The 13940-nt window shown below is 41.0% G+C and overlaps 1 protein-coding gene across 2 annotated transcripts in view; it reads left to right on the top strand.

Moving 5' to 3' along the window:
* Positions 1-13940, top strand: part of CLPB (ClpB family mitochondrial disaggregase) — a 183437-nt gene that overhangs the window by 97405 nt on the left and 72092 nt on the right. For both annotated transcript variants that reach the window (XM_077113690.1, XM_077113691.1), the window contains one exon: positions 11213-11341. In XM_077113690.1, the coding sequence (XP_076969805.1) occupies positions 11213-11341 (129 nt within the window). The remainder of the gene's footprint in view (positions 1-11212; positions 11342-13940) is intronic.

Raw genomic sequence — 13940 nt, forward strand, 5'->3', positions numbered from 1 at the left:
ATCCAAGGTTGACTTTTGTATTAATGGTCTCATCTCCAGAAAGACCCCTGTATATGTTTGTGTATTCCCCTTCAAGGTTTTCACAACAGTCAGAGACATACTAGCCCTTTGTCTGAGTTTTGCATAATCTTCTCAGAACTCTTTCTCCAAAGGCAGCATTGACTCTTAAGGCTGGAGTGTGGGCTGCTCTTCATATTCACGGTGAGGAAAGGACCTAGTGACCTTTGCTTTCAGGAAAAGAAGGAAGTCAGAGGCTAGCAGCCATGGAACACCTAGCAGAAGAAACAAGGAACCAGTATCTTAGGGTCAAAAAATAGAGTTCATTTCATGCTTTGGGGGATGCATCAGACTGCTAATCTGTGCCATCTTTATCTAACTTTTGTTATTCATGAAAAACACAAGAAATAATATCCATTGTAGAAATGCCCACATTGAAGTCAAGCTCTCCAGTGGGGGCAGGGGTGGGGAATAAACTATTTTCTGCTCGGGAAGACAAGATTAACTAACATCCATTCACTGAAGAGGTAGTTATTGACTACCTGCCATATTCAAGAGTATACATATGAAGCAATTTGAGAATACACAATACTATATAAAAGAAAATAACTAATTTGATTAGTTAGCATTGCTAGAATACATAGGAACAAGGGAGATCAGTGAAAATGAGGCTGCTGCAGTTGTAAAGGATGGGTAAAGCATAGATAAATAAAAGGAAGGAATAGCGAAGCATTTAATCACATAGAGAAAAGAGTATGGTCTTTGGAGTGAACATACCAGTTTGGTCATTGCCTGCTGATGGGACCTTAAGTTATATAACCCCTCTGAGTTTCAGTTTCTCCCTTACTAAGTAGGAGTAATAATAACAATATAGTTCTTGTGTGTAAAATAGCACAATACCTGCCACACAGTGAGTGCTCATTAAATGATGGTCATTATTTTCTTATTATCTAACACATATTTAGTCATCTGAATATTAGAAGGAGATTCTTAGTCCCAGGATATTAGCCATCAGAACTGACCTGTGACCCTCCACTGATTATGAGATGGGTCTCCTGCAATAAGCTTGACACATTCCTTTTTTCTTTCTTTTTTTGTTATTTTTTTATTAGAGCAGTTGTAGGTTTACAAAAAAATATTCAGGAAGTACAGAGTTCCTTTATAGCCCCCCACACACAGTTTTCCTTATTATTAACATCACACATTAGTGTGGTACCTTTGTTACAATTGGTGAAACAATATTATATTATTATTATTATTATTATTATTATAGTTTACTTATGAACTATAGCCCATAGCTTACATTATGGTTCACTCTCTGTGTTGTACAGTTCTGTGGTTTATTATTATATTTATTATTAGTCTGGTAACATATACAACATGGAATTTCCCATTTTAATCACTTTCAAGTATATAATTCAATGCTATCAACCACCTTCACAATGTTCTGTCCCCACCACTATACATGACCAAAACTTTTCCAGTCACTCCAAACAGAAATTCTATACCAGTTAAGCCTTCATCCCTGTTAAGGGATTTCATTTCATTTCAAGGTAATGAAAATCCTGGCTTGTCTTTTTTTTTTCTTTTTAATAATTTTATTGAGAAATATCCACACACATGCAATCCAACTATATTATACAAACAAGGCTTACAATATCATCACATAGTTGTGTATTCTTCTTCATGATCATTTTTAGAACATTTGCATCGTTCCCAAAAAGCAATAAAAAGAAGGAAAAAACCTTATATATCCCATACCCCTTACCCCTCCCTCTCACTAACCCACAGTATTTCCGTCTACCCAGTTTTTACCCTTTATCTCCCCCTGTTACTTGTTTTTTTAATCCTTTTTTTTTCTCTCATCTGTCCATGCCTTTGATAAAAGGAACATCAAACACAGGTTTTCATAGTCACACAGTCACATTGTAAAAGCTGTACAGTTATACAGTCTTCTTCAAGAATCAAGGCTACCGGAACATAGTTCAACAGTTTCAGGTACTTTCCTCTAACCACTCCAATACACCTTAAATGAAAAAATGTTATCTGTATACTGCATAAGAATAACCTGTAAGGTAACCTCTTGACTCTGTTTGAAACCTCTCAGCCACTAAGACTTTATTTTTTCTCATTTCTTTCTTCCCCATTTTGGCAAGAAGCCTTTCTCATTCCCATGATGCTGTGTCCCAGCTCATCCTTGGGAGTCAAGTACCACATTGCCTAGGAGATTGACACCTCCGGGAGTTCTGACCCACATAGAGGGGAGGGCAGTGAGTTCATCTGCCAAGTTGGTTTAGAGAGGGACCACATCAGAGCAACAAAAGAGGTTCTCTGGGGGTGACTCCTAGACATAATTATCAGTAAGCTTAGCTTCTTATTTGTACGAATAAGCTTCACAGGGGCAAGCTGTGAATTCTTAGCTTGACATATTCTTGCTAGAGTTAGGGTTGCATCAGAAAAAGGAAAGGGTACAACAATAATAAATTTATTGCTACCATTTATTGAGTCCTTACTATATGCCAGGTAATATGCTCAACTTCACATAAATTTTTTACCACGAGAGCTTATTGAGATGTAATTCACATAGCATACAATTCACCCATTTCAAGTATACAATCCAGTGATTTTTAATATATTCAGAGTTGTGTACCAAAATCAATTTTAGAACATTTTCATCACCTAGAAAGAAACCTGTACGCATTATCATCACTTCCCATTTCCTGTGAAAATTCCCCAGCCCTGCACAGCCATTAATTTGCTTTCTTTCTCCATAGATTTGCCTATTCTGCATAGTTCATATAAATGGAATAATAATATGTGGTCTTTGTGACTGTTCTTTCACTTAATACAATGTTTCATCCATGGTGTAGCATGTATCAGTACTTTGTTTCTTTTATGGCTGAATAATTTTCCATTTTATGGCTATACCATATTTTATTTATCTATGCATCAGTTGATGGTCATTTGAATTGTTTTCCCTTTTTGGCTATTATGAATAATGTTGCTATGAACAGTCGTGTACAAGATTTTGTGTGAACGTATGTTTTCATTTCTCTTGGGTATATTCCGAGAAGTGAAAGTGCTAGGTCATTTTGTTTAGCCTTTTCAGGAATTGCCAGACTGCTTTCCAAAATGACTGCACAATTTCCCATTCCCACCAGCTATGTTTTAGGGTCCCAGTTTCTCCACATCCTCACCAGTACTTGTTATTGTCTGTCTTCTTGACATTAGCCATCCTAGTAGCTGCAAAGCGGTATCTCATTATAGCTTTGATTTTCATTTCCCTGATGACTAATGATGTTGAGCATCTTTTCATGTGCTTTTTTTTTTTTTTTTGTCATTTGTATATCTTATTTGGAGATTATCTAATCAGAATCTTGTCATTTTTTTAATTGGGTTTTCCACTGAGTCTTGTGAGGAAGGTGATATTATCCCTGTCTTGAAGATGAGGTAACAGAACCTCAGAGATGTTAAGTATTTTGATCAGAGTCAGTGTGTTTTGCTTGCTGATCTGAGTCCAGTCCCCATGCCCCTTCTGATACACCATGCTGTGAACTGAGAATTTGTCGTGAGGATCAATCACCAGGGCCCCCTTATGAAAATCTTAACCAGCAGAAAGGGAGGAGAAGGAAGTCTGTTTGGAGAGATTAACTGGGATCAGGTAAAAGAAGCCTCTGACGGTCAAACAGAGGAATATGGATGTATTGCTGGGTTCCAGGATAGAGGAGGGTTATGTTAATTTAAAAACTGCCATTCCCTAGGTGCCAGTCATTTTCTGTGCCCCTTATAAACTGAACTATCTCTTATCCTCACAGAAACCCAATAATAGGTATTAATGTCCTCATTTTACCCATGAGAAATTTAAAAACCTGAGAGATGAAGTAATTTTCCACTCACTTAATTGAGCCAGGATTAGAATCCAGATCTCTGAGACGCCAGATTCTGGAGTCTTTCCTTTCAGAGATATTCGGTAAAAGATAGAAGACTATTTTTTATGTCATTTGTAGCATTTATAAGCTCTCAAGGGCAGGGGCCACCCGCTATTCCCATTGCTCTGCCCCTGAAAAGTACTTAATACATATTTAGTGGATGAATGAGAAGACAGACTTGAGTATGTGCTATAGAATGACCTAATTCCATCTGGAACTGGGTTTTTTGTTTTTGTTTTTGTTTTTCTGTTTGAGTTTTTGTGTGTGTGTGGTGGGAGAGATATGGCAGGGGCATTAGGGACCTCATCTCAAGGCATGTACCCTGTGCGCTTTGCTCTAACTCTCTAAACATGGGGCTTGTGAAGAGCATTTCTGGTGCCCAGGCATCTTTTCCTCCCTAGAGCAGGGTGGTGCTGGTGGAGGTAGCATTACAAGGTCCCCAGGTGATTCTGTTCCACTGAAGTTTGAGAATTACTGATATAGAAAATTTCTACTTTACAAATAGAGACTCTGAGGCACAGAGCAGTCGAGACACATTATCATTTTTTATCCGTTTTTTAACTCGGTTCTCTTGTCTCCTAAGTCCTTTATTCTTGCTGTTCCCCATACTGCTAATTAATTAACAAAAATCATCAGGTGTCCATAGCTTTCAGGATAAACGTTCAAGCCCCTATCTACATCAACAGCCTCATTTCTGCACACTGCTCTACCCAACTTCACTCCTCATTCCAGACTCACTGAAGAACTCACAGCTTTTTGAATGAACAGGTAATACAGTTTTTCAACCTCTGGCCTAAATGCCTCTTCCTGTACTGGAATGCCCTTTCTCTCTCATCTGGCAAGCTTTCGTCGTCCTCAGGATACTTATTCTGGAGATTCCTCTCCAAACTCCTGATGAGTGCTATTATCAGGCCCTCTGCATAAATGTCTCTCCCATAGCACTTACTGAACTGTAGGTACTCAGTAATGGTATGCTTGTGGTTATGTGGATGGATGAAGGGACAGCTTGTTGTGTGTTCAGCTCATGCTGCATGGAATACTGAAGTGATGCTGTGTGACATATAGAAAGTATTATGAAATAATTACTGTATCCATGAGTTGTCTAAGATATAGTTGGAAAATCAGAGCAGGGGGGAAGTTTAACACAAGAAAGAAAGGGTTTGCTAAATGGGTACACACCATGTTATAGGTACTTAGGACAGAGCTAGGAGTAGAGGACTTCCTGGAAGAGGAAGACTTGAATTGGGCTTTAAAGAGCAGGTAGGATTTTGAGAGGCAGGAGGGCCTTCCAGGGCAGGAAGGCCATGTAAGGACCTGAAGGGACTTGTCCTCTCCAGTCGCTCTCTTGCCCCATCACCTGGCTGAAGATATGTGCAGGAAGCAGAATTAATAGTTCCCACAGAGGCTTAGGAGGCAGCCTGCTGATCCTGGCTGGAGGACAGCTGTCTCTCAGGTAACAGTGAGGATTTAATGAAATACTATATATAAAACACTTATCATAAAAAGGCTCCATTTATCTCAAATAGTATGAATTGCCAAAAAAAAAGATAATTTGAATTTACCTTAGGCTGAAGCTCCTCACACTTTTTCTGTGTGGAAAAGATTAAAAGGATGAAATGGTATAGCTCCTGTACTTTGGGAAGTCCCAGGCCTCTCTGATGGGTTTTAAACAATACCTCAATGTAGTGGAGCTCCTGAGCAGTGGCTTGAGGAAACAGGTGCTCTGATTCCAACTGCAGTGCTAATGATGCCTTCTCCTGTCTTACTTTGCCTTGAAGGTGAGAGCCTTGAGGTGGGAAGGAGTTGAAGACCCAGAGACTTCCTCTTAGGGACTGTTGATAAGAACCAGGTCAGCTGATCTGACCCTGGGTTATGTGAGGGTTGCACCTGTAGGCATCTGCAGACACTGTGCTGCATGCTAGAGAGCATAATAAGCCTGGGAGCCAGACAGGCTCTATCTAGTACTAGCTCACCACCGCCTAGCAGTGCGAGTTGAGCAAGCCACCTAACCCTCTTTAAGCCTCTGTTTCCTCATCTGATAATATAGTACGTAACCTATCTACCCTTCATGGGTTGCTCTGAAGGTGGGGGTATGATCACTTTGAAGTGTCTATAAATTTTGAAATGTTGTACAAACATAAAGGGTTATTCTTGTGTTTGTCATATTAGTCATAGGGAGTACTCCTTATGGAGACAGGCTCACATTGTTAAAGACAAGGGCACTGCTAGACACCAAAAGAGTAGAGTGGAGGATGCAAGCTAAGCCTGAGGTAGAGGGACTCATAGCTATCTTTTCCTCTGCATAAGTTAATGGTAAATAAAACTTTTGTTATGTGGAAACCACCCATCTTGCCTCTTATACCTCCTTTTTCAAAATCTCCTCTAGTCAGCTCAGCAGTGTAAGGGCAGGAGCCTTGCTGATTAATCTCTGCATCCCTAGTGCCTACTACAGGGAAAAAACTAGCATCAGTAAACATTTGTGGTATTTCTAGAAAAACTATTATCAGATTTTATTCTCACAATACTCCAATATATAGTATTCCTCAAATTATTGTTTATCATACCCATTTTACAGATAGAAGAACTTAGTAAATGGCAGAACTAAGGTTCAGATCTGTATGACTGCTTGACCTTAAATTGCTCTTTACCTTAAATAACTGTTTCTCGGCTTGGGAGGCAGTATTTTTTTGCAGTTTAAGCAGTGCTAGGGAGTGACCAGCACCACCTGGAGGGCCTCAGGGACTACTTTCTACCTCTGCTTATCCTTTGGGACTGATGAGGCCAGAAGTCCCACAGAGTATACATCTGGCACATATCTGCCAAAAGGTCCCAGATGACTGGCCACAGCACTCAAACGTAGACTTTTCTATATGAAAGGTATAAGTAGGACCAGAAGGATGCCAAAGTGATGCTGTCACATTCCTTGGGGGTCAGAGGAGTGTATGGCCAGCTACAGGGACAGGAATGGCTCACTTAGAGGAGAAGCAGGAGCCTGAACCCATGCTGGAGAAGGCTAATAGATGTCTTTGTTGAGAAGGGGATGGTTCATTTGCTGAGCACCAGCTGTAAACATGGGGCCTTAAAAGACCACCTTGGGTGAGATGGTGAGATGATCTTGGATGAATCACTGTAGCTTCTATGGATTTGTTTACTCTTTCTCAGTAGTGGGTGGGAGCAGTGTGGATGTGTACTGTACCCCACCTCACCTCCTTCCCACCTTTTGCCACTTTTTTTGGATAGGGAAGAGTTTGAGATCCGATGAGCCAATGACTTCAGCAACATCTTCTGAGACAGGTCACCTAATATTGTGTGATGTGGGAGATCGCGGTATTAATGCCAGGCCCAGGGAAGTGGTCCTACCTGAACTGGACTGGGTTCCAGCTCTACCACGATAAAATGGGGAGCATGATCATATACCTCACAGGGTTATACTGAAATAAGTAAATGAAAGTACTTTCCAGATCTTTAAGCACTACTTAGTTCTGAAAAGTGTTCTATAGAACACCAATACTGCAGGATTTTAACAAAAGTCAGGTGAAAAGGGGTTGTCAAACAATTTGGAAAACTGCTGAGTGACACCAAATTAAGCAAATAGTTCTTAACTCAGAACTTTTAACGTCTTCATGTGCACTGTGCCTTTCTGAGGGAAAAAGTGTATGCAGCATTCCCTAAAGGAAACCTTTTTTTCACAGAGAAATTGCGCTTTTGAAATTATGAAACTAGACAGTAATGATAATAGCTGATATTGGGAGCCCCTTTACACAGTGTCTCATTTAATCCTTACATTACTCCATGAGGAGATACTGTTATTATCTCCATTTACAGATAAGAAAACTTGGCACACAGAGTCATGTAATTTGTCCAAGTCAGTAAATTCAAAACTGAGATTCAAATCTAAGTGGTCTGGCTCCAGAATTCATTTATTAACAACTATACTTGCCTCCACTAAATACTTGTTGGGTGGTATTATACTATTAATATGCTTCCAGAAACAAAGATGATCCCAAGACCTTATTTATCTTTGCATACATCTATTTGTTTGTTAATACCACAGGTATTTATTTGTCAAGCATGTATTTATAGCCAGACATTGCTGGGCCCTGGGAATACAATTGTAGTGAAAGCAGTCACTCTTCCCCTCCTCATTGAGCCTTTAGACCAGTGGGGAGCATAGTCAAGTAAGCGAGTGATTGAACAGAATAATAAATACTATAATTGAGAGATGCCTATGGTGCTAGAAGAACTAGCTCTTAAAAGCACTACCTACCCCAACTTAGGAGAAGTCACTAGAGAAAGTGACTTATAATTGGTGGTCTGAAAATGAACTGGAGTTAGGCACCTGAAGGTATCGAAGAAGAGAAAATATTCCAGGCAGTGTAATAGTATTTGCAAAAGCTCAGAAGCAAGAAAGAGCATTAGGAAGGGGATGGTGAGAGATGAGACCTCAGAAGTGAGCAAAGGCCCTTCTTGTGGACATTCCTTACTGGCGGGGATGTGAAACCAGCACTCTGCTGATATTCACCCTGGAACCAAATAGCCTCAGTTAGCTGTGTTCCTTGAGTTTGTCTGCTCTTTATTTGAACACCCTTTTGGATAGCTCTTTCACTGCACTTGTGAAACTGTTTATAATTGTCTTTCAGAGGTCCTATTCTTACATTAGACTATTAACTTCTTAATGTCAAGAGTTGTGTCTTATTCATTATTATATCTCCAGAAGCACACCATGCATTGGTGCTCCTTAAATGTTGTTTATTGAATGAATGATTTATTTCCTTTGCAAATGAATAGCACCCCCCAGCTTTCTTGGACCAAATCACTTTTCCTCTGGGTCATCAGTATAGTCAGCAGTTAATGTCCTATGTGACAATTCAGTGATGACCTTTGGGGCTCTTGTGGTGCTGCCCAGCCAGCATTTGATTATATTAATCTGCTTGATTCCTAAAGCCTTCTTCTTAGCCTTTTTATTTCTTTCTCGTAATTTGCAGAGGACTGGAAACAAGATCACCTAGCATGATTTGAAAAGACTGTTTGTTGACTGAGAGTTAGTAATCTCTTGAGTTGAGTCCTAAAGGGCTCTCTTAAGGGAAAAATATAGGTGCTAGTGCACATGGGACTTGTATGTTAGCTGCTCAGAGGCATTCTTACTTCTTCTTCCCCCTCCTGCAGAGAAGGTCAGTTGATACTTGAGGGGATCATCAGTCTGGAGAGCCCCTGTCCAGAGTAGAAGAGCTGATTGACCATTGACTCCATAGTTCAAGAAAATGTAGTCTCTTCTCCAGCTACTTACTACACCAACTTCATTTTTTTTCAAATACTTGAAATGCTTCTAGTGAGCTAATTTATCCAGGTGCTATCTACAAACCTCAGCCATTCTCTATTGAGGGCAAATTCCACAGAGACTGTGATTCCACCTTCACCTGAGCAGTGAAGCAAGAGGGATTCCCAGTGGGTGATTCCCTCATTTTCAAAATGATGGTGACAGCATGATATGATGGAAAGAAAGTATGAGTACTCAAACCGATTAGACCTGAGTTCTAAATTTCACTCAGCCACTCATTAGCTGTGTGACCTCTTTGCTTCAGTTTCCTCATTTTTAAAATGGGAATAATAATGCCTGCTATGTAAAGTAGTTAATGAGAAATAAATAGGATTAATTTTGTGAGTGACTATGCCAGGCAAAGGAGAAGATCAATAACTGAAATCTATTATTATTAGAAGAAAGAAGAGGCATGATAGTCTTCTGGCTTTTGGAATTTTAAGTAAGAAGTTCATTTTTGCAGGAGGGGAAATTTCATAGGCTCCATGCCAAGATCATTTAGAAAAGAATGGTGTAGGAATTGCTTGGTACTTCTGACTACCTAGGTAAAGTCACCTCATTATCTCGTAGCGGGTAAGAGGAACCTACCCTTTGCAGGCCCTATGTCATGGTCTAGGGGAAAAGGGAGATGTAGGTAGGCAGGACTTTATCTCAACAAACTCCAGCTCAAAAGAGAGCATGAGACACTCAGCTTATTTCTATGTGAGGCAGAAACAAACCCTTTTAATCTGAGCAAAATAGATACTGTTCTGTAGGGTGTCAGTTCCCCAGGGAGGGCCCCAAAGGTTAAGGTAGCATTCCAATTTATCGTCCAAACTGGAACTCCCTAGTACAACAGATGTAAACCAGGTCCTCGGGACTTGGAGAAGTGATAGACCTGGTTTTAGACTCTCATGTCAAAAGAGAGAGAGAAGGTCAGGAAATATTAGGACTAGAGTGAGCCTGGGGATTTTGGTTCTTTGACCATATAAAATGCTTATTCTTCTTAGCTCAAAAAAAACTGTTCATAATATATTTATTAAAGGTAAAAGAGATTGCAAATTTCCCTATACAGTAAATTCCAGTTTTGTAGGATATATATGCTAATACATGATATTATATATTATATATATATATCAAAATATATGTAATTTCTCAAGTTGAGATTAGTGGTACCTTTCATTTTCTTCTTTGTACTTTTCTGTAGTTTGAAGAATTTATTTTATAAATTTAATAAATTCCTTTTAAAATTAAAAGTACGTACTCATTAGATTTTACGTATCTTGAGAGCAGAGAGGTATCTTACTTTTCTGCTAAAAGCAGCCTTCTGTCTATCTCCCCTCTCCTCCCCATCCTACCCCAACCTTCTTTCTTCATCTGGATAATTGCTCTTCAGCCTTCAAGATTCATCTTTTAGGACCCTCTCTTCATGCCCCTCCCTGGCTTCCTGTATCATCCTGTTATACTTTAACATAGCATTTATCTCTAGCAATACTGTAGACATCTTCTTTGGGTCTTTCTCCCTTGTCAAATTAAGTCAGGGACCATATCTGATTCATTTCTGTGTCCCCAGGACAAATCTTTTTATTTGTTTGTTTATTTGGCTTTTAAAAAGGAAATTTATTAAGTTGCTAGCTTACAGTTCTAAGGCTATAAAAATATCTAAACTAAGGCATCCACAAAAAAATGCCTTAACTCAAGAATGGCCGATGTCTGTCACATGGAAAAGCATGTGGCTGGCATCTACTGGTCCTTGTTCCTGGCCCAGGATGAATCTTAACACGTAATATCAGTAAATATTTGTTAAATTAACTGACTTCAGTTTTACCCCCTCTTGCCCAGCACAGAGGGTCAGACACACAGAAATGTCATCATGTGTTTGAAAAGTGTGTAGATGAGTGAGTAAATTAAAATGCCAAGAGAAAGAAGGTGAGATTGCTAACTCATGGCATTTATTGCTAATGGCAGGCTTTGTTTGCTGTCCCCCTAGTCCTGGTCACCCGAGAGGATGACTTCAACAACCGGTTGAACAACCGCGCCAGCTTTAAGGGCTGTACTGCCCTGCACTATGCTGTCCTTGCCGATGACTACCGCACCGTCAAGGAGCTGCTTGATGGAGGTGAGTGTGTGGAATGGCTGCTGGGAATGGTGGGTTGGCACAAAGAGAGGGTACTTGGCTTGCCCAGTGTCCCCTTCGCCTCCCAGAGCTAGAAATGCTTATCGTGGGTTTTCAGAAGCACAGACTTAGAAAATGTCCCCAAGCAGGATACTTCTCACTTGGAGAGCTCTTTAGCAAAACATTTATAGCTAAGAATGAGCATTTACCATGGGGCCTCTTGCTGCCATGCTTTAAAAATCAGTCGATACCACCAGCCATTGTCTAGTCATTTACATTTCCCCCTTCTCTCCAACCCCCAAACAAACAGAACACACTCTAAAAGAGCCCCCTCCCCAGCCTTCTAGATCGAACACCTTTGAACAGAAGTGGCTGCAGGCCTTTTGTGATGCTCCCTCCCCCAGGCCACGGCTGGTCCTTTGAGCCATTCCAGGAGCATGATTCCTGCCTGTTGACTTGGAACAGATGCCCTTAGCCCCCACCTTAACATTTCTTCCACCTGCCTTTTTACCCAGCATCCATTTATACCCCCTGCCCTCAAGGGCTAAAACCATTAACTCACTTGATTCTCCCTCCCCAACCTGAACAAGTGGCCCTCATCCAGGGCCTGCAGGCTTGCCAACCTCTGACCTCCCTCCCCCACTTGACCTCTCTTGGTCTGCCTGTGTGTATGACTAGCCAACCGAGAGGCAGGATCCTGCTCCCTTGTCATAGGGCTGTTGCTAGTAACATTTCCGAAGTCTCTGACCTCAGCTGACCTTCTTCAGAGGTCTTCTGGGAAGATAGAAGTATACTCTATACTTGGTACCAGCTTTGCTGCAGCGACTTAGAGAGAAGCTTTCTCTGCAAGATCCAAGGCAAACCTATGCACAGAGAACCACACAGAACCGTTTTCTTTGAGTTTGCTCAGTTCACAGAGATTTAGGGTTCCTCCCCATACCTTACAGGGTTACACATAGAGTGGGTCATAGGCAGCTACTGTTGTCCTCTGACCAGCAGTTCCTATTTGAGAGCTGAGAGGAGGCTCAGACAGCAGCATCAGTTTGACAATGAGGGACGCTCTCTGGCCCATTAGGAGGCAGCATGTAGTAATAGAAAAGTCACCTTGGGTGTCAGAGTCAGGTGAACTTGGGTTTGAATCCCAGCTCCTCCACCTACTAACTGTATTGCCTTGGGCATATTACCTCACCTCTCTAAGCCTCAATTTTCTAATCTGTAAAATCACACCCATTTCACTGGGATGGTGTGAGGATTAGTGATAACATTTATAAAAGCTCCTGACATATGTTAGGTGCTCTGTGATTGGAAGTTATCATTATGACTTGTTACATAAAGAAACCAAACTCTTACCCCAGCAACAATCATCCCTTTCCTCCCCAATGTGGAACTGTACTCCAACCTAAAAGGCTTCTTAATTCTGTCTCTACCTACAACATTCCTGCCTAGAATCATGTTACCCTGAAGGTCTCCCTCTCTCAGGAAGCCTCTCCTGATTGTCTGAACGCCTCTAATACCTCCTCCTCTGAACTCATAGCATTGGAGTGGGTGCTTAGCATAGCTGCTAAAGGCCATTTCTCTCAACTTCAGGAGGCCTCATAGCATAGCGTGACGAGCACAAGCCTAGGTTTAAATCTTAGCTCTGTCATGTGACTCTGGGCAAGCCCTTTACCGTCTCTGAGACCATGGAACTCAAGGCAGACTAAGATGATCAGGCAAACTATCCCTGACCTTGAGACTGTCAGACTGGCAAAGGAAAAGATATACAAACAGGCAATTGCAGTGAGGTAGGGGCTCTGGCAGAGGGCTGGACAGGGGATTCTGGGGATATATAAAAGAGGAAATATTTGATTCTGACTGGGGAACGGGAAGGAGTCATTTACAGAAAGCTTCCAAGGCTAGGGGAGTTGCTTAAGCCAGGTCAAGAAAGGTAGTGGGAGTTTTCTAGACAGATTTTTATGGAAGAGTTTTGAATTAACTAATGCCAATTTTCTGTCTCTGACATCCACAGAAAAGTAGGTACACAAGCCCCTGTTTTCCATCTTTGAAGATGTTGCTTCTGGCTGTATTGATGGCTTATGAACAGGAAGGCTTTGCTTCAAACTTGACTACAAATAGTAGAAAAGATTGGACCTCCTCCCTCAAGCCCTTGAAGCTGACTTATCCCAATATTTTCAGGGCTATGAAGGTACTTTAGCAGCCATTTCCTCTCAGGTCTGTGATCCCACTGCCAGGGCTGTCTTCCTGCAACATGCCCCTAGTCATGGTATCCTTTCTTAACCTGGGTTCCTCTTGAGAACTGAGCCCTAATGCCCTAAAGCATCCGTTGTACATAAGGAATTAACTTCTGTCCCAGGCATCTTAAGTGGTCCTATTTCTGTACCATTCTTGGGAAAGTTTAGAAAATCATTACTCAGTTTTTTTATGTAGCTCACAGGAGAACTCTCAGGTGAGAAAGCCTATAAGGAAATAGTCAAGATCTGAATACCAGCCCTGCCGCTTAATAGCTGTGAAATCCTGGCCAAGTTACTAACTAACTAAGGTTCTTTTTTCTTCATCTAGAAATGGTGATGCCACTTACCTTCTAAGGTTTTGTAAGGATTAG

This window comes from Tamandua tetradactyla, chromosome 8 (genome assembly GCF_023851605.1).
Source record: "Tamandua tetradactyla isolate mTamTet1 chromosome 8, mTamTet1.pri, whole genome shotgun sequence".
NCBI classification, from domain to species: domain Eukaryota; kingdom Metazoa; phylum Chordata; class Mammalia; order Pilosa; family Myrmecophagidae; genus Tamandua; species Tamandua tetradactyla.